Source organism: Cervus canadensis, chromosome 6, assembly GCF_019320065.1.
Source record: "Cervus canadensis isolate Bull #8, Minnesota chromosome 6, ASM1932006v1, whole genome shotgun sequence".
Lineage (NCBI taxonomy): Eukaryota > Metazoa > Chordata > Mammalia > Artiodactyla > Cervidae > Cervus > Cervus canadensis.
The window spans coordinates 13,621,338-13,649,170 of record NC_057391.1 but is presented as its reverse complement, the minus strand read 5'-3'; the positions used below and the strand labels follow the sequence as shown (position 1 = coordinate 13,649,170).

Here is a 27,833-nt window from a genome sequence, read left to right as displayed (position 1 = left end):
TCCCGAGAGCGAGAGTATTCCAGAGGCAAGCCTGTGGCTTAAAAAAAAAAATCATGTTTAATTTAAAAATTAGAAACTGGAGCAGGCTGTGAGCACAGGGGTTGATTGAAACAAAATTTAAATTCCTGTCAAGCCCATTTAAACACGGGGGCCCTTCATAGACAATTAGCTGCTCCCTGTGAATGCTGAATAAACTCAGGCCTGGTCACTGCGAGCAGAGAGGCGCCTACTGTGAGGCGCTGAAAAAAAAATTAACTAAAATCAGGCTGTATGAAATATTCAGCCTTCCAGTATATCACAGGGGTTTGAAAGTGTAAACAAGACAAAAATCGATTCCTTAGTGCCCTCAAATCAAGCCCCCAAAATGGTTAGGGCATCTGTTTCTGCTAAATTTTGTTTACATCGGCAGATTTGCCTTAATTGCAGTTGTTTATTTCTCATTGTCCCTGGGGCCCTAATCTCCCGATTACTAATACTTAACACTCATTTCACATCTAAAGCTACTTCTAATCCTCAACAGGTTTTGGGGGCTCTTAAAATTATTGAAACCGCAGAGGCGGGAGAGACAGCCTCTTTGTGAAAGGAACATTTTCTTATCTACTACCAGCTGGGCCCAATCATCACCAGGGATGGCTACAACAAAGGTGCTAAAAGGCTCTTCCACAATGACTGCTGCTCCACTGGGGATTCAGAGGATAAAAAGGAGCTTTGATGGAAAAATCTGAACAAGAGGCTAAAGCAGTCCAGCCAAATAAAGTTACTGTCATAATCAAATGCTGTCAATCACCATGAAAATCCAATTAAAAATGTCTCAGCACAGCCCTCTTAAGTGGAAAAATGTACCCTATGTATACAAATTTTTGTCAACTCCACACCAGTCCCACAATGAGAAAGTCCTCCTATTAATTGAACCCCCCTCCCCCACCCCCAAAAGATGCTGGTCATTCAGAAGCAGTCTGAGGGAGCTGCGACACACACCGGCTATTGGTATACAATTAAAAGAGTTAATCGGGTTACATTTGAAAATTCCATTTTTATTTGTGTCGAGGGAACCTTTGCACGAATAAACGAATGGTAACTTATTTTCCTACTTCAGAATCAGTGACCATTTATATTAAGAGAGCGGAGAAACAGTAAACCAGGATACTGGAAAGAAAGTAGTCCATGCTCCGGCAAATGTCTCTCGGTAGACCATGGCCTAATGTTTAATTCTAATCTTGAAAATTAAATAGAGGACAGAAGGCCCAAATGTTTCTGCTGCCTTTCTGCAGTCTCTCTTTTTTTTATTTTTTTTTATTTTTTTCTTTTTAAAAAATATGGAACGCTTCACGAATTTGCGTGTCATCCTTGCGCAGGGACCATGCTAATCTTCTCTGTATCGTTCCAATTTTAGTATATGTGCTGCCGAAGCGAGCACTTTCTGCAGTCTCTTAAACGGCCAAGTGAACCTCAAGTTATCTGCAGGCAGATCTGACCCCCCAAATAGCTGTCTACAGAAGGCCTCACTGAAACCACACAGCTCCTGGTCCCCCAAGGTCTCTCTCGAAACCGCTACAAACTAAAAAGCAGACAACCCATTAAACAAATCCAGCTGGTTACAATTGTAAATAGGGGGCTTCTAATAATTTTCCAGCCCTTGAAATTCCTGGCTAGACTCATTCACTATTGATAAGTATTGCATCGATTTATTGGAGCGCTGTTGATGTTATTGTTCGGTTGCTAAGTCGTGTCCGACTCTTTGCAACCCCACAGACTATAGTCCACCAGCTTCTCTGTCCGTGGGATTTCCCAGGCAGGAATACTGGAGTGGGTTGCAAATTCCTCCTCCAGGGGATCTCCCCGACCCAGGGATCAAACCTGTGTCTCCTGCATTGGCTGGTGGGTTCTTTACCATTGAGCCCCCAGGGAAGCCCTTATTGGAGTGTACTTACAGGAAAACAAGTTTGCTGCTTTCAATAGCAATTCCCAAATCACAGAGACTGGGCTTCAGGGTTGTTTTATATTCCCTCCCACAAGTGGCTGAATAACTCTGGATTTTTCAGCCTGATCTATTATTCCCAAGGACTGGGGGGCAGGGTGGCCCACATCTGATATGGTGATGGATAGAAGACCTTGGGGTCCCCTGCCGTCAGTCTAACCTGAAAAAACATGGTGCTGGCCAGGTGGTCTCTAAGTCTTGACTTTCTAATGACCTCTTGACTTGGAATGAACTGTCAAAGGTGAATTCTCCAGTGGTCAGAACACACGCCAAAGATCACAGGTGGGCTCTGAACAAGGCTTGCTTCACACTTTTGCTCTTCCTGTCCTTCCAGGGTGGAGAGCAGAGCCCTGGGGCCTGTTCTGATTGGTCTGGCTGCACTGGTCGTTAAAAGCTGTGAATGGTATCCAAGCAAACCATGTGATGTCCCAGAAATTCTATTATTTTGGAACCAAATGATTTTCCCACATGACCTCTCATAGCAGAAAGTCAAACAAGAATCTCTGATCAGACCATGTAGTTCTAGTGTGGCCATCCTAACTCATACTGAATATCAGAGCGCAGGATGGCATGTTCTTGGGTGAGTTTCCCCAACTTTACTCTGAGTTCCGAGAGAACAGGGACACATGATGTCATGTTTGTCTTTATGTCTGATTCAGTGTTTTACTACAATGAATTAGAGTGAGTGGCACGTGCAAAGAATAATTGATAGTGCTTTCTCTTCTTTTACTCAGAACAGAGAACATGCCTGAAAGAAAGCCAAATACGACTAAGCTAGGAACTGAATAAAAGATCAGGCTCTCCTTTCAAGGAACTCAATCTAGTGGTAAGGAGAAAAAACGGTGTCAAACCAGTGAGTTTCACTTGGACAGTTTTTAAAAGCAGCAGCAACAAAAAGAGTCCTCAGTATCTGCTCCCTGGTCAAGTGCCAGAGATTCTCTGACTTGGGTTGGGATCTGGGCAGTTTTCTTTTAAAATCCACTCAGATGATTCTGATGAGTTAGGAACCCCTGGACCACATGGGCCAAGCTGTGAATCTACCATGAACATATATTTTATGTGATAAAGTGCTGTTTCAAGTTAGAGACAATAAATGGTGGAGGGATTCCGAGAAGGGAAACAGAGGAGTGGGGAAAGCTGCAGGGAGGACGAAGGAGAAGTCTGAGGACAGTGGAGAGGAGGGCATTCTAGGCTGAGGCCACCACCCAAATAACAGAAACTCCCTGCGAACTGAGCAACGTCAAAGGAGGAACAAATGCATAATACACTCAGAAGACCCAGCTCCGCCTGGGTGAGTGGACAGGACACTGAAAAGCGGCTCCACTGTTGCACTTCACGGCATCCAAGGGAATCAAACTGTTCCTGTGGCCAAGGCCGTGCAGCCCCCATGCCCTGAAATGATGCTGGGAAGATGGCAGTCAGTTCAGTAAACTGAGAAAGAAGACTTGCAGGCAGGAGTTCAAAAATCGCAATCTTAAACAGGCAAATCATCACCATATTGAGAGATCGGACTTGACTGATGGAGGAAAAAAGTTATCCTTAACTGGGAAATTAAAACTGTCAGATCACTATGATCAAGGAATGACAGATTTTTATCTGTCTGTATCTCTCTGGTTATGTGCATATATACAAATACATTCACACGTATACACATGCATTTATCTGATAAAGTCTGGTGAAAAGATTAAGCAGTCACATCCTTGAAAAAACAAAGCTTACTTTCTGGGGTTATAATCTCTCTGTTCTCACTGAAGTGCTAACATGTCATCAAAAATTCAAATTAAAGCTGTCTGATTCAGTGTGATCTCAAGCATCCAGACAGTGATTCTGCCGTTGTAATTATGTGCAATTAAAAACTAAAATCAACTTCTTACTAGTGCCTTCCTATTTATAAGCAGACATAAAACAGATGCTTTTAATGGCCTTTAAAACTTGAAAATAATAATAATAAAAAATTCATTACGTGGTTGTCCACTGGACCCTACGTGGAGCCCCCAGGCTTCTGTGACGTCTTTTGTGCTTGGAGAAAATAGTTAGTTGAAGTTTCAATGTTATCCAGTTTCCCTCTGCAAATCTGGGGTGTCTTGGCCAATGAGCTGATGTGCACTTCCCAATGGTGTCTGCAAGAACTGGTGGCTAGACACACATGTAAGTCTGGCCCTAATGGTCTGTTTTCAATACATGGTCCATGTGATGCAGCAAACTAGCTAAAGGTAGTGAACTACCACCAAGTTCAGAATTGCTTATTAAACCATCACTAGTAGCTTAAAAAGCTTAGATTACAAGCACATGGTCCATGAGTACTGGGCAAGGGGTGTGTGTGTGGAAATGTGCTTTTCCTCTGTGCTTAGGGACTCAGTAAGCATTGGACCAAAATAAAGTGGAACTTCATCTTTGGTCCAGTTAGTAGAATATAGTGATAATGCTGAATTTTATTTGAGTCCTAGGCTCCCAGAAAGCAGTAACACGTGAGGAATCTCCCTACTCCCGTGTTAGCTCCAAAGACCAGTTGCTCTCACAGAGATCAGACCCCCGTCCATCCCTCCGTAAGGCTGGCGGCTAACTCCCTGGTTCACCTGACTCCACAACCTTGGCTCCCTCCCTTTGCCTCAAGACATTCCTCACTAAGAAACATTCTCCCTATTGCAACAGCCTGACTACAATCATCTTCTGTGGGTTTGAGTCCCATAATAAAGCCATTTGGTCTGAATCCAGAAGTCACACTGGAATCTGAGTGCTGGAGACAAAAATCCTAACATGATGGTTTTTCCAATTTTTAAAAGGGACCCTGTCCAATTTATCACATACCTGGATTCGATTAGAGAACAACGCACCAGCCTATCTGAAAATGTAATTATAATCGGGTTTTGGATAAGCAGAAAAGCTACCAGTGACAATGTAATTTAGAGGAGTTAAACAAGTTAACATCTCTTTGCAAGTAATTAAATGTTTAAACAGATTTTTCTGGAATAGTTTGGTGTTTATTAGCCCCCAAACAATACCACCTCCAGTACATAAAGCCTTTTCTGAGAAATGAGATGCCTTCAAGTTTGCAGCTGCTAGAATTCAGATGAAGGGGAAAAAAAAAAAAACCTTTCTAAAAGCACTATTTTGATTATAACTGACACTCCTCCCGCAAGACCCCTATTTGCTTCTCTGGGGTTTCCAGCCCTGCTATTTACTTGCTTTCTAAGCAAAATGTCAAATTTCAATCACAAACTGCACTGTGTGCTTCTTCTCAGGTGCCTGAGTGGAAAACCAAACCTGAGGAAATGCTAAACGAGGATGCCCTGCTCTGGAATGCACCAGGAAATGCACAAAGTAACAGGCATGATTATGAGAACCTGAGGAGAAAACCCATGTTTTTAAACAATTACTAAAGCAGTATAGTGATGGCATAAAGACAATTTCCGCGCCAGCTTGTTTCTCTGAAATTCTCTCTGCCACTGAACAGCTAGAACAGATAATAACTATTAGTAAATCAAACTCCTCTGCAATATCCAGCTGTGCCTCACACATTTACATACAGATAGAATGGGTATATGTTTTTAATATGTATGTGATACGTACTTGTAACACAGCCGAAGAGCATGGTACAAAGGAGGAGGAGAATGGCAATCGGATCAGCATGAGATAATAAAGTGGCCTAGATAAAGTATTAGCCAGCGATTGATCTCAAACCGGGAGGCGGCTTCTTCTGACCTGATTACTTACTATGCATAGATTCCATTAAATAGAGCTTAGACATGGAAAGCTTCTGGAAACACTCTAAATGCATAGAAGGATCTACAGCGCTCTGAACTGCATAGGTGCCCATGGCCCACACCGTCCTGGCTTGAGTTAAAGCCCACATTCAGGATAGGCTGAGAGGTTAAGGGGCTGCCTGACAGCTGGTGGGAAGCTCGCTGGCTGAGTCCCACAGGGAGCGCCCATCCCCTTCCTTCCCTCCCCCATGCCAGCGAGCATTTCACCCCCCAAATGCAGGCCCCCCTCCCGAGCAGCTCGCCTGGTCCTGGCCACAGGGCTCCTGTGATCAAAGTGGGAAGGAAGTGAGGAGCTGAACAATCATTTAGGGTCACGGTCCCCCTTTGAAAAACTGGTGACAGCCATGAGTTTCTCTTAAAAAAAAAAAAACACACATCCCCACAAGCATATGCAATTCGGAGTAATTTCAGGGGCTCTAACAGACTTCTGGAAGTCACTGACCCTAGGTCAAGCACTGCTTATCCAGTCCATCCCTTTCATTCTCAGATGAGGACACAGAAAGGGGAGAGGCACGGGGGAGCTGCAGACCAGGGCAGAGGCTTCTCTGCTAAGTCAGCCTGATCTTTACTATAAAGGAACCGGGAAGGAAGATTAATTCCTCAGAAGGAATTCTCTGTGGTTCATACAAATGGTCTATACAGAAAGGTTGCTCACCAGGTGCCTTTTACTTGAAAATATGTAAACGTATAATCTGAATAGCCAAGCCAGACACACACCTCTCCAGCTCCATGCCTTCATCTCAGGTCGTCTCTCTCCCTGAACGCAGGGGTAGGATCCTTACTGTTTTGCTTTGGGAAACCTCCCCCACCGCCTGCACATCACCATCCTCTCCCCTCGTGTTGCAATGCCATCAATGCTTTCCGCCTGGCAGAGGCTGCCCTTTCCCCACAGAAGCTGGAACAGGCTTGCTTGGTTGCCTGAAGCCTCTGAATACTGTCTGCCACTCCCTCAGAGTTTCTGCAGTGTGGAAACTTAGTTTTCTAAGTTTGCTGGTCTTCAGTCACACAGCCAAGGGCAGCACTGACGTAGGTCTTTTTTGTGCTCTGTATCAGGGTGACTTGAAATTGGGTTAATTATGGAATCATCATCAGAGGAGCAGAAAGAGTATATGTGTGGGGGTTCCTAACTGTCTGAATGTTCCTCGCTGTCTGCATGGCTGGTTTTCCTTTGCTTAAAGTCAGCAATAACTAGCTTTAAACGATAACTTGAAGAGTTACTCATGACATAACTCGAGGAGAGGGAGGATCTTCCCCAAGGATGAAGGACTTCCCTGTAAGTGAGTAGGAGTCCACTCAGGAGAATGACTCAAGAAAAAAGGTACTGATGGGTGGCTGTGCCGCTTCTATGTCAAGTCAGAGTTTTCAGACCTGGATCCTAGGGTTCCTTCTACTGGAAGTGGGATTTCTTAACGGATCACCCAGCATGTGGTGAATACATTGCCTATCTGAACGAACCCTTGTGGCTTTGTGACTCCAACAGGCCAGTGTCAGTGGGATTTCTGTTCCGACAGCACTGGAGGTTTCACATTGCTCGGAGAAGGTCTGGGGACTCAACACACTCATGCTTTGCCCATCCTTTCCTTTGCCCGGAATGACTCCATGCAAACTCTCTATTAAAATTCAATCCAACCTCCAAAGGCCCTTTTCAAATGCTACCTTCTCCATATAGCTTTTCCCCATTTCTGAGGATCCCCACAGACCTCTGCAATTCTTTTCTAGTAGTTGGTTTATTCTAGTTACTTGCACAGGTGCCTTACCCTCTGCAACACTGTATGTGGAGGCACACTCTGTTATCTTCCGAGTCTAGCACAGGACTCTGCACATGACAGTCTGTATGCATCTATCGAATTCAGTTGTCTGCCTGCTTCTGAGATCTCTCAATATGATGTGGATGCCAATGATGAGAATTCTGAGTTAATTCTTTATGTAGCTTAAGGGCTATGTGCCAGAAAACAGTACCAGTTCCTGTGGATCCTGGCTGGCCTCCCCCAAATGTGAACATCAGGGGAATTTCTTAGTCCAATTTTAAGACATTTCCACTTAGAAGAGAAAAATTGTAGCCATCTTAGGAATAACCATGCAAAGCAGAGAGAATTAAATAGCTAAATGGCTAAATGAGTTCTAACACTCTAGAGCCTAAACTTGAGTTTTACATTTCATCTTTTAAGAATGACATGGTCAAAAACTGCAAAGATGATGATTTTTAAGACTCAAGTATTCTCGTATGTAAGGCGACTCCACCAAATAAAACAACAAAAACCACTTGAGCACTTGCCACATGCACGGCCCAGGCCCAGAGGTGTGGGTGATTTGGCACACCTCTCCCTATATTCTCATTTACTAAGGCTGAGACTTGTCAGGGACACACTCAAGTTCATGTAAGAGTTTCTTGATGAGTCTGTAACTTTCGATATTTCTATCCAACTTCACCTCTGATGTTCTCCCTCTGATCGAGAAAATGCAGGCCCATCGGGAAATCTCAACAATCCTGCAGTCTTCACAGCCGATGTGGCCCAAGCTGTGCAGACCATGTTGGTATCCTGCTGGCTGGAGTCACCGGGCTTGGGAGATAAACTGCTCTTTCTGTGAAAGGCAGGCCCCCACCCACAGTGACAAATGGCCTCTACAGTTCATGCATTCCAGAGAATGCTCTCAGCTTCCAGATGGGAGCACCGTCAAATAGGTTGTAGACGGAGAGAGAAAAGGAAAAATTAAAGCCATTAATATGCTGGAAGGAAGAGAGAGACTGGTTCCTTTAAGGGGATCCCGAGGATGTGACTCAGGTTCCTCAAGTCAGGGACAGCCCTCTTTCTTTCTTATCCCCTAGGGGGTCCAATATTTGGGCTCAACCCCCTTGACCACAGAAGTGTCACACACACTTCTTTGTTTCCTGTCCCCTCCCTGAGGCTGTACTAAGGCAGGGTGCCTCACTATTGCTATACCTAGGGGAATAAGCTCACTCAAATCAAACTGTGAGCAGTGCTAGAAATAATGTTAAATTAAGTATAGGATGGTGCTTCCTGTGACTAAATTTTTCATTGTATCTTATTGATTTATTGATATTTATTAATTAAAAATGTGGGACAGCACACATCAGGGTGTATAGTTGTAAAGAGATATATCGGAATATGTCTCCCTTGTCTCTCTGCACACACACAGCCAGCCACGTATGCTTGCTTCCAAGGCACTGACAGGACGTGCCCTTCAGCCTTGTCTTTACGACCTGCCACCCTGGAGTGGTGTTCCCCACCAACACAGGCATCCGGATGCATTTATGAGTGTATGTACAATCTGTAGATGTTTTATTTATAAGTGGCCAACTCACTGCAGCACTGAAACGTGCATTTACAAATATATATCTGTTTTGTGAAACCCTATTCCTTTGTTTTAATAGCTGAGCTATCCAGCCATAGCATGATAATGTACAAGGTAAATGGGTCTCCATCTCTAGAACCTGTTCCAAGTTTCCTCAAATGTGACTAACTGCATGAATTTCCCAAACATCAGAGACCTCCCCATCAAAAAAAAAAAAAAAAAAAGAAAAAAAAATATGAGTTTATTCTAGACATGCAACCTGCACAGTTATAAATTGCAGGGGTTTTAGGGGTGAACTTTAACTTGAAATTACCCTGAAAACTGAGATTTTGCTCCAGGAGTAACATGAAGAAGAAAACTACCTTCCTGGAAAGCACATATGATGTAAAAGGGAAACACACTGCTATATTATATTTGGGGATGAAAACTGTATTACACAGAAGTTTGAGTGTTTAGAGTATTTACAAGGATGAAACACAAAGGCTAAAAACCTTTGAACTGATATCATAAAATACTTATTATTTAAAGTGGTGAAAGAAAACTGATCAGAATTCGTCCTGATTGCAATAATCTAGAGACAAGGAATGGTATGCAAAACGTCAGAAAGAGTAGACTATAATTATTATTTACCAATGCTCGATGCTAATGTTGTTCTAACAGCTTGTGCATTGTCAAATCAACAATCTGCACTAAATAAATGACCATTTGGGACTTTGTTAGGGAACGACTCTGCTCCTCTCCGCTTGACGAAAAACTGTCATTTGTAATCAAAGAAAGCGGCCTTGGAGCTGAGAACACAGCACTTGCAGCCTTACAGTTGCCTCTTTCTAAGGAAAGACTAAAGATTCACATTAACTTGATCTTTTACAGCCAATCTAATTTCATTCTACATGAATCCAAGAGGACGCCACGGCACACTCAGAATTTCCTCTAGGATTGCACTAAAAACTTAATATGCTGACTATCTTTTCTGTTACCAAGCCTCTGAATTCTGAGAGGCTGTAATAGCAAATAAGGACAAGGAATAACCTAGATTAACTTGTGACCCTTGAGTGTGAGGCAAAGGCAAAGGATTCTGCATGAAGCTTCAAAATGGTGATGGGTTTTTAAGAAGTGGAAACTGCTATCTGAGGATGCGAGCTTCAAGAGCACCCACCCAAAAGAAGTAGATCATACTGGCTTTCTGGAGCCTGTGGATACTTGAAATCTGTAACTAAAAACATCTACTTACCATCAGTTCCTCAGGGGCTGGCCTTTCTTTTGGCTGTTTTCGCATGCTGTAAGAGAAGAACTTGCATTATCTGTGTCGCTCGTAAATCTGTGCAATAATTCCCACCACTGGCTACTTGCTCTGGAATTTGAATGTTTTCAAAATTCATCACGTTCAATTCTTGGCCAAAGCATTAGCATGTGTTCTCTTTCGTTTATTTTGGCCTTCAAATAATCAGGTTTGGGGGGAAGCTCATGAATCAAAAATACAAAGTTTTTTTTGTTTGTTTTGTTTTGTTTTGGAGTTACTTTTGTAATACAGATAAATAATCAATTTAAATTTATCCTAATTCTACTTTTGAATGAATTATGAAAAAAAGCAGCAATGTTCTCTTCCTGACTTGGTTATCAATTCATTTCAAATAAATTTAGGGAATCATATACTTCTTTTTTGGTAACTGGGATAAGACAATAAGAAAAGAAATGTGACAATCAGGTTAAATGAGAAAACATCTCATTCCTTCATTACTACTCGGAATAACAAGTCATACATAAAAGAGGTCAGACATCTAGATAATGCTACAAAATTATAAATGGGTTATTACATTGTCTTGTCTTTCATTTATTTTGGCTGCTCTGCAAGTTGATAATTCATTAAACAGCTGTGGGGAAGTTAAGTTTGCTTAAAGAATCACATTCCTCTTGCAAAATATTTCGTCTGACATACAACAGGTATAATTAGTAGCTGCAGCATGTACTTAGTTAGGTGACGAAGCACCCACGCATGGGACTGAAGTAACCATGGGTAAGCTACCTACTGATGGCCAATTTATACTAAACTCAGAGTATCCGTGGGATGAAGTCATGAAAAGAGATTGCTGCTTCTGCTGCTACCTGGAAAATCATAGATACTCTTTCTTCATATGCGGCAACCTCAAACAAGCAAGAAAAAACAAAAACAAAAACATACAATCTCTGCATTTGCTGACAGCATTTTTTTTTTTTTTAAAGTAGAGATCTAATGATCATTTGGTAAATAAGAACCGTAGTTACAAACTGTTAATGACATCGAGGACATTTGCCTTCCCAATAAATAACCATATGCACCACTCAAATACTGCATCTATTAGCAAGTAATTCAAGCTGTCTCACCAGTGGATTTGGTAACACTCCTAATCTGACATTCCAAAGTAGCTGTATCTCTTGGGAAAACAAGGCTATTACCCACTATCATTTCTGTTTTGGCTTGACATCTGTGGAAATTTCAACACAGGTTATCCCTCCCTCTGTCTCCACAAAACTTTAATATAACAGCTGATCAATTTTCTTTGGACAGAAGGCAGGCAAGGCCCTATCTGCTCAGAATGGGCTCCACCCCCAGGTTGGTCCCAGACCACACAGCGAGATAAGCAGGGTGGTCAGGGCACAAACCCAACATCGGTGAGCAGGTAGGTGATGCCCAAACCCAGTGCTCCAGGCAGCTCAGGAATTGCACAGTTTATTTTCCAAAGTGTACATTTCAAAATGGGACATTCCCATCGTGTGCTTCCGTTACTAGGAATTCCGCATAAAGGATATAAAGAGAGACTAATACGTATACTAATACGTATACTAATACTAATGGTTCTAGTATTAATGAGCTTAGGATTCCAGTGTTTAACCAATATGCATGCTTTTTAACAACATGGCACATTTTGGAAATAAAATGTTTGCAGAATGAAAGTAGTTTTTACAAGCTATGGAATATTATATAAGTATTTTAAATAAACAGAAATAGTGCTAATAAAAATTTTAGAAGTTGGGGGTTAAAAATCTCTTCCCCACATATTTTTCCTGTGGAATATAAACTACATAAGACATTTTTATTAAGAGGTAACATATTACACTTAGTCAAAAAGGTGATAAAGCTTGACATTTATATTAAGGAATATTTCTTTTTTCACTTGAGCATCATCATCAGATGGCTCATGGGGTGGGGGGAGGGGAGAGCGTACAGCCTTTCCGGGTTAGCAAGGACTCCTGAGTGCACTGTTTGTGCCCCCACAGGAACCAAGGGCTCATCTTCCACTAGTGGACATGATTCTGAAGGGGTGATGAAATGAGGGCTTTGGGAAGGAGGGAAAGAGGAGCAAAGGCAGTTGGGAAGGAGTTCCAGAATGTGCAGAACAGCTTCTGATCAGTTGTGTCTCCTGCTTTGGGGGCGGTCATTTCTATGCTCCCAATTTCCTTCTCCCTCTCCCTCTCTTCATGTCGGGGTGAGGGAGCAGGCAGGAGGATGGCAGTGAGGGAACTGGGGCTTCCAGGGCCACACGGGTGTGTCCCAGTAGAGGAGAGGTGGATGATGTGAAAGGGGTGATAAAAGAAAACTTCATTCTACGGGGAAGAAAAAGGCAGACGGCTGGAAAAGAACCCTTATACCTGTTTCCTCAGATGTAAAATGACAAGGGGTTGCCTAGAGACTCTGAGAGATTCTGTGGCCCCTTTGATCTAAATCCTGTGGCTTTCAGTTCTTACAAAGGTTAAAGTGGGCCTAATGGAACCACATTTTCATACCCTCTCTAACATCAAAATTCATTGAAATGGGACACCAGTATTTTGCCTAAAATATAACCAAAGATAAAAGTTATTTACCGGAAATCTCATGAATTAATAAACTATTCTGCTTCCACTAAGTGACAGGCATTTTTATGGGTAGCTTGAGGTCCCATTAATAAAAATAAGCTTCACATGTCTGTGCAACAAGGGCTACAAAATTGTGTATTTCTTAAAAAAAAACAAAACAACTGGATAGCAACAGTATCTGTGCTCAAAGAAGTAGTCTGATTCTCAGAAGTTTATTGAAACAGGAAAAAGCCTCTAAAGTACGTTTATGACCCTGTGTGTAAATAACGTTTACATAATTTAAACAATTCCTTCAGCTTGCTGCCCCATCTGCCCAAGGCCCCGAAGTCCCTCCCGTCTCCGAAAGGAAGCAGGGAGAGCCATAAGGTCTCACGGAGCCGCCGAGTTAATGGCATGTATCATTTACATTGAGGGCATGGCATGTTTGCAAACAGGCTCACCACTGAGTGATGAAGTGTACAAACGGCTCGGAGAACTCTCCAACCGGAAGGACGGGCGAATCCTGGGACGGAGGAAAAACAGGTCATCAAAAGTCACAGCAATTCCTTCTCTTTCTTTATACCCTCCACCCCCCATCCCAAAGAAGCAGATAAAGATGACCACATAACAAGGATTCACCAGCATGTGGGAAGGAAAATAAGGCATCATCCAATTAAAAAAAAAACAACTGTCTATACTCTCTTTCACATTTATGTAAAAATGCCAAATTTAAAGCCACACACATTGTATAATGGTGAGAAACAGGAGAGCAAAGAGGGAAGGGAGGTGAAAAAAGGACAATGATAGCCACGGGGTAGGAAAGAAGGTACGAATGTGTAAATGAGAAATTAATGATTATTTAAGTAACACACAAATGGTCGTGTAATTAACAAAGAGCTGTGAAATTATTCTTCTGTTGACCTTTGTTTCTTTTACTGGATTTGCTATTTATTTACACTTTCCTTTTTACTTACATTTATTAGTATATTCAGTTGCTCTTAACTGCTTGCCTTTAACTGAATCATGTGGGTCAGAGTTGGGGTTTTTTTTCTTTTTTCTTTCATTTTAACAGAAAAGCTTTGAAAGGGGAAGAGCTGTTTACTAAAAAAGAATTTCAGCCTATTTGCCAGTCTAGGCAAACTCATCACAGGAGAAAGCCAGTGAATTAAGGACGCCCACCTTGACCACTGGCAGAACTAGTGTGGGGATGGGAGCCACTCAAAGAAGCAGGAAACTACCACAGCAACAAACCACAATCGCCATGTAACACAGGGAGCAAACCCCATTACCATTCGCAAAGGAAGGCTTTAAGAATTTAGGAGTTTTTCCAAGAATGACAGAGCGCGCCACTGTGTTTATAGTGTAACAGCTCAGGATGTAATGAAATTACACTGCAGAGTACTTTAACAGTCATCTCATTAGACCTACAGTTGGAACAAGAGAGCCACATAAAGTAGGCAGCTGCAAATGACTCCATTCTCATCCATTCTCATTTGCTATTAAAAATACCTTTCGGCGGCTTTTTTCCTCCCTGACATCCCCACACAAAGTGCCCTGCAAAGTATGATACATGCACCTATTTAAATTAACAAAGGAATGACTTATTTTAATCTCACTGTGCTTTGGAGTGCTTTGGCCATTTGGATGAGCAATATATCATTACATACAACCTTCTAGCGCTGCAGGCAAGAAGCTCAAAGCATGCAGCATTTGGTGGGAGCCAAACAATTTCTCTAGCACACAACTGTGTCAAATGCATGCATGTATTCATTATTGAGAACGAGAGGAAATAGCTTTGATGTAGTGGAAAAAAGAAGATGATAAAAGCACCTCTGCAATATGCGTGTCATTATCAATGGTGGCAGATAGATACAATTGCACAGCCTCCTCTGTGATTAGTAAATATACATATAATTGCTGTGGCCAATTATCAGAAAAATGAGATCGGTAATTACAAGACAGAAAATTAACTAGAACTCTTATTAAGGCTTTGTTTCCAATTCAAACAATTGGGAACTGGTGGAAAATACAATTAAATCAAAAGAAACGGAGGGGGTCAAAGCAGCCCAAAAAAAAAAAAAAAAATCCCAAAGAGGTTTAAAAAAAAAAAAGGAATGTGAACCAAATGTTTCTTAGTTTTTGCATATCTGTCCTCTTTGAATTGATTCTGTTCATCCAGAGGAGAGGCAGGTCAGTAATCATAAAGTTAAAATTCTCATCAGTAGAGACAGGCTTCCAAGAGGAAAAGAAAAAACAAAGGAAAATGGGAGCGAAATAAAATCTTGCCAAGTTCACGGGATTACATGCAGGCATTACATAGAGAGGACATGAAAAATGGGGGGCTGAAGAAACAGTCTGCTCAAAAGAAACAAGGCACATAGTAACATGACAAGTCCTCGATAAAGGAACTATAAAATGGTCACGGAAGTCCTATCAGTTTGAAGAGCAAAAATAAAACATGATATCAATTTCAGCCCAGTCTGTTTTAGGAAAGCGATATATATCACCAACCTGCGAGATTCTACAAGGCCCAGTTCAAGAAATGACATTTTACTGCCTCAAACACTATTAGTAAAAAGATATTTCAAAGTCTGAGGTACAAAAATTATGGACTCTGACCAGGTAGTTAATTTTTTCTAAGTCATTCCTTTCTGAAATTTTTTGGGACGTGGTAGTACTGGAAGTATCTGAGTAGCAGTTGCTTTAAGATGAATGTTTAGGAAAGTAAAAGCCTAGTGTCTTAACGCGGCTGAATATTTACTGAGATGGTTAAAATTCTAGACTGGTTTTCTACAAAGACCCTGGTGCAAAACGTGATGCTGATGTGGGCCTCATTTCAAAGTACGATACCAAGAGTAAATTGATGAACTATAGGCAACTTGATGAAGATGTCATTTTAACATGGATGAGAAACAAAATGAGGGAACTGTGATATCTGTGCATGGGTAGTTAATTTTATTTAAGACCTGATATTGTAGCCTGTTAAGTTCCTCATAATATAAAACTAAGGAACACTGGGTGGTGCCCATGAATAATTTATTTCACTTGTGAAAATGCCAGCACAAGTCGACTTTGCAGAACCACCGAGTGGATTTTCATCGCAGTGGTGCCTGGAAAGAATCCGTCATCAAAGATGCAGGGGAAATTCTAATCTCACATGCATAATGCCAGATACTTCTTTTCATTTTAAAATCCATGTCTCTTGTGTATCTCAGAGGAGAATTTTCTGAGATACGGAAGACTGACTAGTGCATGGGTGGGTGGGTGTCAAGAATGCTACATGAAAACATGGAGGCAGGGAGTCCTCGGAAAGCCTCCTCCAAATCCACAAAAGCATGCAGGCTGTGAACATCTCAAAGGAACAAACACACTTGATAGCGGTCACCACGCTGAAGAATTTTTCAGGTATATTTTTCTTGTTTAAAAACAAGCTTAAAACAAGTAAAATTAGAAGTTAGTTTACATCAGGATGTAAAAAACAATCTCCAAGAACCTGTCTATTTTGTTATCTAATTCCAATCTGTGCAAAGGGGACGGGGAGGCTCACAAGAAAGCTGCTCTGGCGTCTCCGTGGCCCCCAGGGAGGGAAAGCAGTCATTCACCTTGGAGTCAGAGCAAGAGAGAACCATGCCCAAGGGATCAGAGGAGCTCTGAAGTCCTGCTACTTTTGCTGCTACTTATCAAAAATCTTCTCTGTGAAACATGGGTTCAGGCAAAAGGAAGAAAAAAATACATTCTAAAAATGTAAACACAAATTAGAGAAGCAGTTACACCAACAGCTCAGCACTGGCGGAAAGACTCTAAATTGTTAACAGAAGTCACTGTCTTTAGGAGCTTAGGGGCCACACCTCACCGGGCGGGCTTCTGCGGGACACTTCTCTGTTGAACTTCTAAGCACGGAGGTATGGAACAAGAACAGTGGACACAACCTTAACACAAGTCGTGACCTGAGATTCTGGTCCCCAGCCAACTTTCGTGTTCTGCTTAAAGGGACACAAGCCGGATCTTGTTACAGAACAGGCAACTGTTGTATAAAAACCGCCAGGGCCATTTCAGTGAGCAATTCTGGTCATCACAGAGGACAGCCTTCAAGTCTCAGAGGTTTCATGAACTACCTGGTCAGCCCCTCGTGCTGAACAACTGGAGCACAAGCAGGCGGCAAGCTAGGGAACAGTGAAGGACAACGGGAAGAAAGTTTGAGTGATGCCTTTGCCTTGTGAATAATGAACGGTTCAGGAAGGTCAACCCATTACAACAGAAACTGTTTAATTATTAATTATGCACAATCTATGAGCAAAAGGACAAGTTCAGAATGTTTAATGTACGCTAACTTCAGCTGGACTCTCTCTGGGTATTTTGTTATTAGCACTTGTCAGCAAGGTACTCAGGCATAAAGAAAGGTAAGCAGCAGAAAGTCAGAGTGTGTGTGTGTGTATGTGTGTGGACCTGCGATGAGGAGGGGGCGGGGAGGAGGTCCAACTCCAACCACAGCTGCTGCCAGTTCAGCTGCAGAGTAAGTATGCCAAAAAACTACACTTTGTTACCTCAAGAACGGGCAGGTAAGTTGGACACTCCAAACAGAGACAATACAAATGAGAAAAACACTTTTGAAATGACTTACTTAGAAAGGAAATCATTATTTCAAAGGCATAGTTTTTTTTTAAACCATGATGTTTCTTGGCTTTAAAGGATCTGTGTCATTTATGTTTACACACATGCTAGTGCACACACACACACTAGTGCATGTAAAACTGGCAGAATCTGAACAAACTCAGTGGATTATATCAGTGTCAATTTCCTGGTTGTGATACTGTACTGTACTTACAAACTGTTGCCACTGGGGGAAACTGGGTTAAGGATACACAGGGTGTCTTTAAAGTATTTCTTATAACTGCATGTGACTCTAAAATAATGTCAAAATAGAAAGTTTAAAAGTTAAAAGGTAAGGAGTTTTTGTTTTTTTTTTAACTCATTGAGGTCCAGGTTTTTAGTAGAGTTCTGTTTTGAATAATGGAGAAGCCTGGTGTAACTATTCAACTGGAAAAAAGGTTGAGGAATCTTTGCTTTAAAAATGTACCTGAGGATTTAATTTTTGCCTTTAATTCATAATAAAAGATGACAATGGAATCTGACAATGATGTGGTGGTAAATTCAGACACTGATAGGCAGAGACACAAAATATTGTGTAAAAATGATACAACCATTCATTATTTATTTATTGCTTCACTCATTCAACAATTTTCTTGACCCTCTACCATATCAAGGTGCTTGGGTGGACAATGCAAGATGACTGATACTTAATCCACATCCTGGAAGAATTCACGTTGTTCAGAGGGATAAGATGTGCACTGCTAAGAATGATGGGGAAGAAACTAGGAGAGTCTGGAGGGCTGGAATATTCCATCTTTGGTCTCCTACTTTCTTCCATCCTCACTGCCAGAGAAGCACCTAGGGGTGAAGGGACCTTGAACATCTTAATCTCTGTTATGTTCCCTTCCTGTGTGCAAAAGAGACATTCCTTCAAGCTAAGATTATACACTTACTGGGAGTAAAGCGTAAAGAAGACAGAAGGACAAATTCTCAAGAATCTCAAGGTGTTGGCCACACTGGTGAATTCTGAGGTCAGCTGTGCTGTGATTAGATTAAACCAGACAAGTTAAGCGAAATATGGCCATCCTTTTTAACAGCCTATTTATAGACTTCTTGGTGTCAAGCCATCAAGCCAACAGGTAATTAACATCAGACAGTCACCTGTGGTCTGACCAGAACTGAGAGCTATGCTCTGACATTTTAAAACTATATTTTTAAACTCAAGCCTCATGTGCCTTTGGCCTGGCTCAACAATCTTTGGCCCTGCACACTAACGTGTGCATTCATACTAATTGGCACAGCTCTCCTAGCTGCTCCATGTCTGTCCACAATGCCGGGGTGGAAGGTTGCCTGTGATTCCAATGGCTTCATGTCAGACTGTGTACAACATTTTGCTTTATCAGATCTCAAGTTGTTTTTTGATCCTCCCCTGTTCACTGCCTTAAAGTGGTATCTTTGTGAGACAACTGGCAGAATCCACAGGGCAAATCTGCTCTTGAATGGGGAGGAAACCTTGTTTGCCTGGGCGGGGGTGGGGTGTGGGGAAGATACACACACAAAAACAAAAGAACCAGATCCTGGCCTTTAAAGATCTCCACAGGGGACTTCCCTGGTAGTCCAGTGGCCAAGATTCTGCATTCCCAATGCAAGGGGTCCAGGTTCCATCCCTGGTCAGGGAACTAGATCCCACATGCTAAGGCTCAGCACAGCCAAATACATAAATATATTTTAAAAAATCTCCACAGAAGTCATCTCCAAACCAAAAATCTACCCATCTGAAGTGTAATCCAATGGTAGATTCTGGGAAATTAGCTCAGTTTTAAATATTTTGAAGGTTCTCAATGTTCACATCTGCAAGTTTCTGCTATAACAGACTGTAGCCAGGGGGGAAAAGGCAGTCACATCTCATCAGAGAGAGAGAGGCGGAAAATGGATAGACAAGTGTTCAGTCAGAGAGTAATTCAGCCTGGTTAATATATTAGTAAATCAGAATTCCACACCAGGCTTGTACAAATTCAATCAATGCTTGTTCAGAACACTTAGTTTACTTAAAAATGTGGCCACTTTGTCAGGGAACAATAAGTGTTTTGACCCTAAAGTCTATTTTTGATTTCACAATCAGATAGAACTGATCTCATCTGCAGGATGCGATGAGGGATAGCGCTGGGGTGAGAAAGAGGTTTTGCGTTTAGGAAGGCTTGCAGATGGACGTCCTCAGAAAAGGAAGCCTCTGACCCTCTTCAGCTGGAGACCACGGAGCTCTTGTCTTACTCATCTCACTCCACATCAAGACTTGAGCAGAGAAAGTGAAAGATGATTCAATTTCCACGCCGGGTCGCCCCATGCTCTGGGTTGCCAGAAGTGACGAATTACACGTGTGGGCATTTGGGTGTGAAGTTCTATCCACTGGGTCCTGGCTGACAGCATCAGCTCATTTAACTGGTCTCAGGTGGACCTGGAACCAGGGGCAAAAGGCTAGACTCTTCACCACTGAAACATCCACCTTACCCGCAAACTGTTAAATCATAGGAGAACCAGCTACTAGCCAAGAGAACATCACGACCAGACAGCTTATAAAAAACACAAAATATAAATGAACAGTTCTAAAGGAATCTCTGAAATTTGAGATTATGCAGTCCCCACTCTCCTCCCCATTTTCTCCTAAATGTTTTGGCAGTTCTTCAGTACTGGGATAAAACAGAAGATAAACTTTGTCATTTATGTCAAAACTAACCCCCCCCCCCTTTTTTTTGTCATTTAAAAGACTTACATTTACTCAGATATTTTCTAAACATATGGCAAAGATCTTGGTGTTTCATAAAATTCCTTGAAAATAGGTAGGTGGAAAACTTGAAGTGGATTAATCTCTTAAAACCATATTTGCAATTGCTTCTTTTCCAAAGTCAATGAACATCTTTTTTTCTCTTTTTATTTTAGGTCTCTTGTTGGTCATAAACTCTAGTTCACAGTATTACTTAGAGGAGCCTATCTGAATGGTAAACACACACATATACACACAGACACACCGACATTCACGTTATGTCTTCCTTTTCAATGGCTTAGGCAGAGCAGAAAAAAAATGCTTGTCTCATACCAAAGGGATTTCATTTACAAAAGTAAAACCCATTATTGTTCCCTACCACTCTCTCTGTAGTCTCCCAATGCATTTCTATTGCTTTTTCATAAAACACTGGTGCAAATAATCAAGCATGACCATTGACATCCACGAGATTGAGTTTTAGGAACCATTAAATGAGCTCACCCTCGTGGGAAGCCTCCTGCTCAGGCTGGTCTAAAGGTAATTATTCAGCAATTCCTACCTGTGGTTTTACCTAGTCCCTATATAGTGTTTGAATTTTATACACTGGTAAGGTTAGTTTTTTTTTCCTCAGGAAAAGTCCAGCTTACACATGTTTGATCCAGGACCTAAATTATAATGTTAATATACACACTACCATTTCACCAGGTTCTCTGTGTAGAAGTGCTGATTAAAAGCAATCTTAAAGGTACATCACAAACTATATTAAACAAAAATGCAAGAGGAAAATCCAGGAGTGAAAAAGAGCCCTTAACATGTTCCTAAATGAAAGGAATTATTCCTTTTTTCATTGGTAAAGGGTTAACATTGAAACAGCTGAACTACATCCACATACTGTTCAAGGGCAAGAACCTGGCAGGTCCGTGTCCTGAAAAATCAACAAGCCATAACGCTATCCAGATAGACTCAGGGAACTGAGTCTGAAAATCCAAAGTCTCCATCGCCACACTGAGTGTCCTCCTGAATGTTCACTCAACTGTTAGTTAAAATAATTACTGCTGTTTGCCACCTACACTGCCAGCTACAGATACAGGAGAGAACAGAACTTCCAGTGGCTTCACGGTGTAGGAGTGTCAGTTGTATTTGCTTACACATTTTTATAAACCAATTCAAAGGTGATGTCAGCTGCGAGTTGCAGGTTGGGAATTATATATCAAATTGTGCCATACCTGGTTCCATACAATAAACACAGACACAAGGGGACTGAAAGCTGGCTAAAGGAGATACTGAATCAGTTTAAAATTAGCCAGTATGAGAGGAACAAAGAGAGGAACAGGGAGGGAGGAAGGGAGAGGAAGTGAAAAAAACAGAACTACATACTGTGAAATGAACAAGTTCAGTTAGAACGTTCATCAGGATTTGGAAAATCATAATGCCATCTGCTACTCTGGACCTCAGAACATCAGGGATCTCATGGGCCCAGACGCTTCCATTTCCAGGAGGAAGGAAGGAGCTTAACACTCCCTGGAATGCTGCCTCCGTTCTGGAATGGAGGCAACACCCCAGCCGACCAGTTTGGACTCTCTTTTGAGAACATTTGTACAGCTCACAGACATGTTTTCTCTGGTTTAGGGAAAATTAACGGCAGGCAAAATGATTACAGCGACCCGGCAGTGAGGCAGCGCAGGGCCCCAGCCCGAGCTGCTGCATAACTGACCCTGGCATCCAACGTGGGCTCAGGGTGTATAGGTCCCATCACGGTGGATTAAACGAGCACTGTCCTACGGCTGGGTAAGACTTCACAATAGAGCAACACATGGTAAATGACAGCAGCCAAAACTGGCCCCACCAGGCAACTGCCCATTCACAGAAGCTATTCACGAGCCTTCACCACCAAGAAATTAATTCATTAATAATACATCAGGCTTCGTGGACAATTCAAAGAAAACAACACAAAGCTACTTGTTCAATGACTGTCTGAAGATGCAGAATTTTCCCTGTTTCAAAAAAACACACTAATCTAACTGACTTATTACCAAGATCAAGATCATAAGGATGTTTATGCTAATATTTTGATTAGTAAAAAAGAAGAAACGGAAAAAATCTATCCACTGAATTCATTCAGTGCCACTAAGAAATAATAAAAATATATATTTTTTTCAGCAGTAGCTAATAAAATCTGATTTTATATAGCTGTATTTAAAAAATTATTTTTTCCCACTTTAAACAACTATATATTCTTCAGACTATCAGGAAAATTTCTGTTTTTAATTTGCTTCTTCTGTTACATTTAAAAAATTTCCTTCCTTCTTTCTCCTTCCTCCCAACAACTCATAAATATGAATTAAATATAATTATAAATGAACAGAACATTAACTTTTGGATTACTGCTGTGTTTTGGTAGAATGTTAATGTCATTTCTAAAGAAACAGTTATTACCAAAAGAAAAAGTAATTACTAAAGGAATCATGGCCTTAATGCTAACCTATTTTCAATCTTCAAACCACTCAAACTACATTAATTTAAACATACTGGACTTTTCAAAAGAAGTATTAGATTTCAAAAGATTGCCTTACATAAAAGAGGAATATCGGTTTTCAGGATCCCAATTATACATTCCCGACATTCTGAGACAGAGATCTAGTTAACAATACTGCAGGACGACACAACTATTATGTATCTACTTGTATCAGCTTACCAAGTTTCTAATGCCTCCCAGTCATTAAGTTGTACAAGTTACAAATAACATGAAATCTCACATTATCAATACCCATTTAAGCCAGTGGTTAGAGTGTCAGCCACTGTGGTGGGAAGCTCCAGGCAGGCATGGGTCGTCAGACAGCCCAGGCCATCGAATCTTGTCTCACTTTAAACTACCTGCAATTTACGTGCTATGAAAGCAACAGGCCATCCTAGGATGCTGGAAGCAGGAGGGGTGGGGATATTCCTTTTACTCTTGGCTAACTTCAGAAATCAGAATTATGGTGAAGGCCCTCGGGCAAAAAAATGAATGGATATTATTCCCTCTGGAGCTGGTTAATACCACTTTTTGAACTCCAAGGGGGTATTATTAGACAGCCTTGTTCACACATCCACACCCCTACCTGGACTCCCAGAAAGCACCTGCTACGTGCATACCCCAGCAACTTCTCAGTTAACCAGCCCTCAGTCAACCTGAGGAGAAGGGATTCTCCGTGAAGGAATTTTTAAAAGGCAATAGTGGTTTTAATAGTCAATCCTTTTGTATACATAAATCTTTCTAAAAGGAGTCTATCTCCTCCCTGCCAACTTAAACAGAATATGCAGAAGAGAATTCAATTCTTTTTTACAGGCATGGAGTCATTCTTATAGACAGTGAAACTGAACTGTGTTGTAATATACTTCTGCCCTGGGGGCATGTCTGCAATGCTTTCTAACTTGTCTTCTTTTACAGTTTTGAAAAATAATCTCTCCCTTTGATGCCAGAATGTTCAGCTGTTGCTTTTTGCTTCTATCAAGGGCAGTCACAGTGTAGTAAAGAGAGCTGTGTCCTTTGGCCCTCAGTTTCCTCATCTGTAAAACTGAGTGTAGCTGGAAAGCAATGTGACACTGGGGAACACGGTGGAACGGCTGGTAAATCAAAAAGGTCAAGGCCAGACTTGTGAGTTTTGATAAAGGACTGTATTTATTAGCGAAGTATCTCCTCATCATACACTATTACTTTTTGGATTTGGTTTTCTTAAGTCTTAAAAAACAGTAGTAACTTTTTATAGTTATGCATAAATTTCATTCAACAAATAGTTATGAATAGATACAGTACTAGGAAGACAGGGGAAAAAAAAAACCCTGGGAACTTAAAACTTTAGCTGATGTATTTATTATAATTGAGTCTGAAACAGGAATTGATATAGTTTTTCAAAACATAATTTTATTTATTTTTGACTGTGTTGGGTCTTCGATGCTGTGTGGGTTTTTCTCCAGTTGCAGAGAGCGGGGACTACTCTCTAAGTGTGGTGCGTGGACCTCTCATTGCAGTGGCCTCTCTTGCGGTAGAGCATGGGCTCCCGGCCATGTGGGTTTCAGGAGCTGTGGCTCGTGGGCTCTAGGGCACAGGCTCAGTAGCTGTGGCATGTGGGATCTTCCTGGATCAGGACTGAACTCGTGTCTCCTGCATTGGCAGGTGGATTCTCTACTACTGAGCCTCCAGGTAAGCCTGGAATTGAGTCTTGAACGAGGTGCGTGGTGCTGTCCTATGAACAGAATGCTAATTATCTCCTCCTTATGTGTGTGTGTGTGTGCCCCATCTCAGTGAGGGCTTGACTGCCCATGCCAAATGCTTCTTCTCTGATTCCATCTTCCCACTCTCCCCTACGTGCAATTACTCACCAAATTCAGTTTATTCTATTTCCTAAACACCCTTCAAACATGCTAAGGCTGTCCCAATGAAAAGTCTGCATATTTTCTGATCAAGACTATAAGCACAGTAAATTCCTGTTGTTCCCAATTCACTTTCCGCAAGCCTGTCAGAGTGACTTTTCTAAAACACAAATCTGGTTCTGTTGATTCTCTGCTTAAAACCCTTTCACCCCCTCCTCTTTCATTTCAGCAAATGCTTTTGGGTACAATGTTTAAAGATTTTTCTAAACCTGGCTGTTGCTTCATCTGTTTTAATACTTTGCCAAGCAGTGCAGCCATATTGAACTCCGTATGGGCCTCAAGCATCTCTGAGGCCAACTCCTACTGGCCCTTGGGCTTCCCTTCTCTGTAGAGCCCTCTGGTATATTATCACCTGCTTCATTACGAGCTCTCTTCTCTGTGTATCCCCTGTGCCTTGTCTACACTTTGGGTATATGTGGAATTTATGAGGGGCTTCCCAGGTGGCTCAGTGATAAAGAATCTGCCTGGCGGTGCAGGAGACGCTGGAGACTTGGGTTCGATCCCTGGTCAGGAGGATCCCCTGGAAGAGGAAATGGCAACCCACTCCAGGATTCTTGCCAGGAAAATCCCATGGACAGAAGAGTCTAGAATTTATAGGCTGCAAACATCATTTAATGCCTTATCATACATGCTCATTTATGTCAGTAGGTAAAACAGCAGTCACTGTGCTCCTCTGAGAGCTCATCAAGTCATACCACTTATACCACCTGCAGTTTAAAGTTGGTGATGGCAGGAAAGCCTGGCGGGCCGCAGCCCATGGGATCGCAAAGAGCCGGACGTGACTGAGAGACTGAACTCAATTGAACTCATATATGATTGTTTACGAGCCTGTCCCCCTAACTAAAGCAGAACCTACTGGCAATTGTATCTTAACTAATTCCCTATCCACTGTACCTAACTCTGGGATTAATACAGGTTTATAGAATGATTGTTTGGGCTATAATTAGTGGTTTTCAAACTGTCATCTAAGGAACTCTAAGGACTTTCACGTGGTTGCCAGAGGTGGGATGGGGACAGTGTGGAGACCTAAGCTTCCTAACCTGTGATCAAACCAGAAAGGCTTCAAAGTTTAAGAAAAAAAAAAATTTTATATATATATATATATGTATATATATATTTTAACTTTCATGTGTCAAAGGACACCATCAAGAAAGTGAAAAAACAATCCATAGAATGGGATAAAAAATTTAGAATCTAGTATCCAGAATACAAAAAGAACTCTAACAACTCAAAACTAGTAATTTAAAAATAAAAAACAATTTAAGAAGAGAAAATGCACTTGAATAGAAGTGAAGAGAAGATATTCAAACAACTAATAAGCACATGAAAATATGCTCAATATCATTAAGTCATAAGGGAAATGCAAATCAAAACCACAATGAGAGACTACTTCATATCCACCAGAATGACTACAAAAAAAAAAACCAAAAAACTGAAAATAACAAGTGTTGACAAGAACATGGAGAAATCTGAACCCTTATAAACTGCTGATGAGAATGTAATATGGTACAGTTGCTATAAAATGCAGTTTGGAAGTTCATCAAAAAGTTAAATACAATGTTAATACATATATAAGACAAAACAAAGGTATAAAGGATGTACAAAAAGAGTGTAATTGGGCCCATCACTGGATAGGTAACTATGGGTGATGCTGGCATTTTCCTGTACTTTACTTGCCTATGGTTTTCTAAACATGTACTACTTGGATAATATTAAACAATAAGCGTTGCTAAAATGAAAAAAAAAAAAAGCTAAACACAGAATTTTCATGTGACCCAGAAATTCCACTACTGGGTATATATAACCAAGAGATTTAAAAACATACATCCACATATAAACTTGTTCACAAATGTTCACAGCAACATTATTCCTAATAGTCAAAAAGTGGAAACAGTCCAAATGTTAATCAACTGATGAAAGATAGACAAAAATGTGGTACATCCATACAATGGAATATTATCTGACCATAAATACTGATAAATACCTCAACATGGATGTACCTTGGAAATATTATGCTAAATGAAAGAAACCAAACACAAAATGCCAGATATTACATGTCCAATTTATATGAAATGTCCACAGCAGGGAGATCCACAGAGAAGGAAAGTACATTAGTTAGTGGTTGCCAGGAACTGGAGGAGAGAGAGGAACTAGGTTACTATTAACAGGTTCTGGGCTTCTTTATGAAGTGATGAAAATGTTCTGGAACTGAGCTGTATACTTTATAAGAACGGATTTTATGTTATATAAATTATATCTCAATACAAATGTCAAACAAAACAGAAAAACAGAAATAAGTTTCTCTATGATGATCTGTACTTAGCAGTCCTTTTCAGCTGGACAGGATATTCCACACATTGATTCTTATGCCAGAACCACCCTTATCTTGACTACTGTATCTTGTAATATGTTTCAAAGTCAGGAAGTTTGAATTCTCTTTGTTTTTTCTCCCCCTAAGATTGCTTTGGATACTCTGACTCCTCTGCATTTCCATATAAATTCTGGAATACATGTAAATCCATGGCTGATTCATATCAATGTATGACAAACCCACTGGAAAAAAAAATAATAAAAAAAAAAAAATTCTGGGATCAACTCATTCATTTCCACAAGAATCCGCTGGGATTGTACTGAATCTGTAGACCAGCTGGGAGGTACTGCCATCTTAACAGTGCCAAGTCTCCCATTCCATGAATCTGGGATGTTTTTCTGTTTAAGTCTTTTAACTTCTTTCAAAGATGTTTTGTAATTTTCAATGTAGAAGTTTTCTACTTCTGTTAAATTTATTCATAACTATTTGATTATTTTTGATGCTAACTAACTTGAATTGTTTTCTTAATTTCACTTTTGAGTCATTCATTTCCGGTTACTAATATGAAGAATCACAACTGATTTTTCTGGTGGCGGCGAGCGGGGGCTGCCCTCTAGGCTTCTCATTGTGGCAGTCTCTCCTGTTGCAGAGCATGTGCTCTACGTGTCATGAGGCTCTGTAGTTGTGGCTCGTGAGCTTAGATGTCCTGTGGCATGTGGAATCTTACTGGACCAGGGATTGAACCCATGTCCCCTGCACTGGCAGGCGGATTCTTAACCATTGGACCAGCAGAGAAGTCTTACAACTGATTTTTGTGTGTTGCTTTTATAACCTATCATGTAGAAGATACTTCTGATCAGGTATAAAACATGACTTACAGCAATTCACTTT

The 27,833-nt window shown here is 41.1% G+C and overlaps 1 protein-coding gene and 1 non-coding gene across 7 annotated transcripts in view; both read right to left on the bottom strand.

Moving 5' to 3' along the window:
- MAP2K5 (mitogen-activated protein kinase kinase 5) overlaps positions 1–27,833 on the bottom strand; it is a 261,289-nt gene that overhangs the window by 28,922 nt on the left and 204,534 nt on the right. For 4 of the 6 annotated variants that reach the window (XM_043470885.1, XM_043470884.1, XM_043470887.1 and 1 more), the window contains 2 exons: positions 13,329–13,390; positions 10,289–10,334 (listed from right to left, as the gene is read on the bottom strand). The exons of the other annotated variants lie outside the window; for them this stretch is intronic. In XM_043470885.1, the coding sequence (XP_043326820.1) occupies positions 10,289–10,334; positions 13,329–13,390 (108 nt within the window). The remainder of the gene's footprint in view (positions 1–10,288; positions 10,335–13,328; positions 13,391–27,833) is intronic. 6 annotated transcript variants of the gene reach the window in all.
- LOC122444510 lies at positions 1,311–1,417 on the bottom strand. Its single transcript, XR_006270328.1, has one exon. It is a non-coding gene; the product is annotated as a U6 spliceosomal RNA (small nuclear RNA).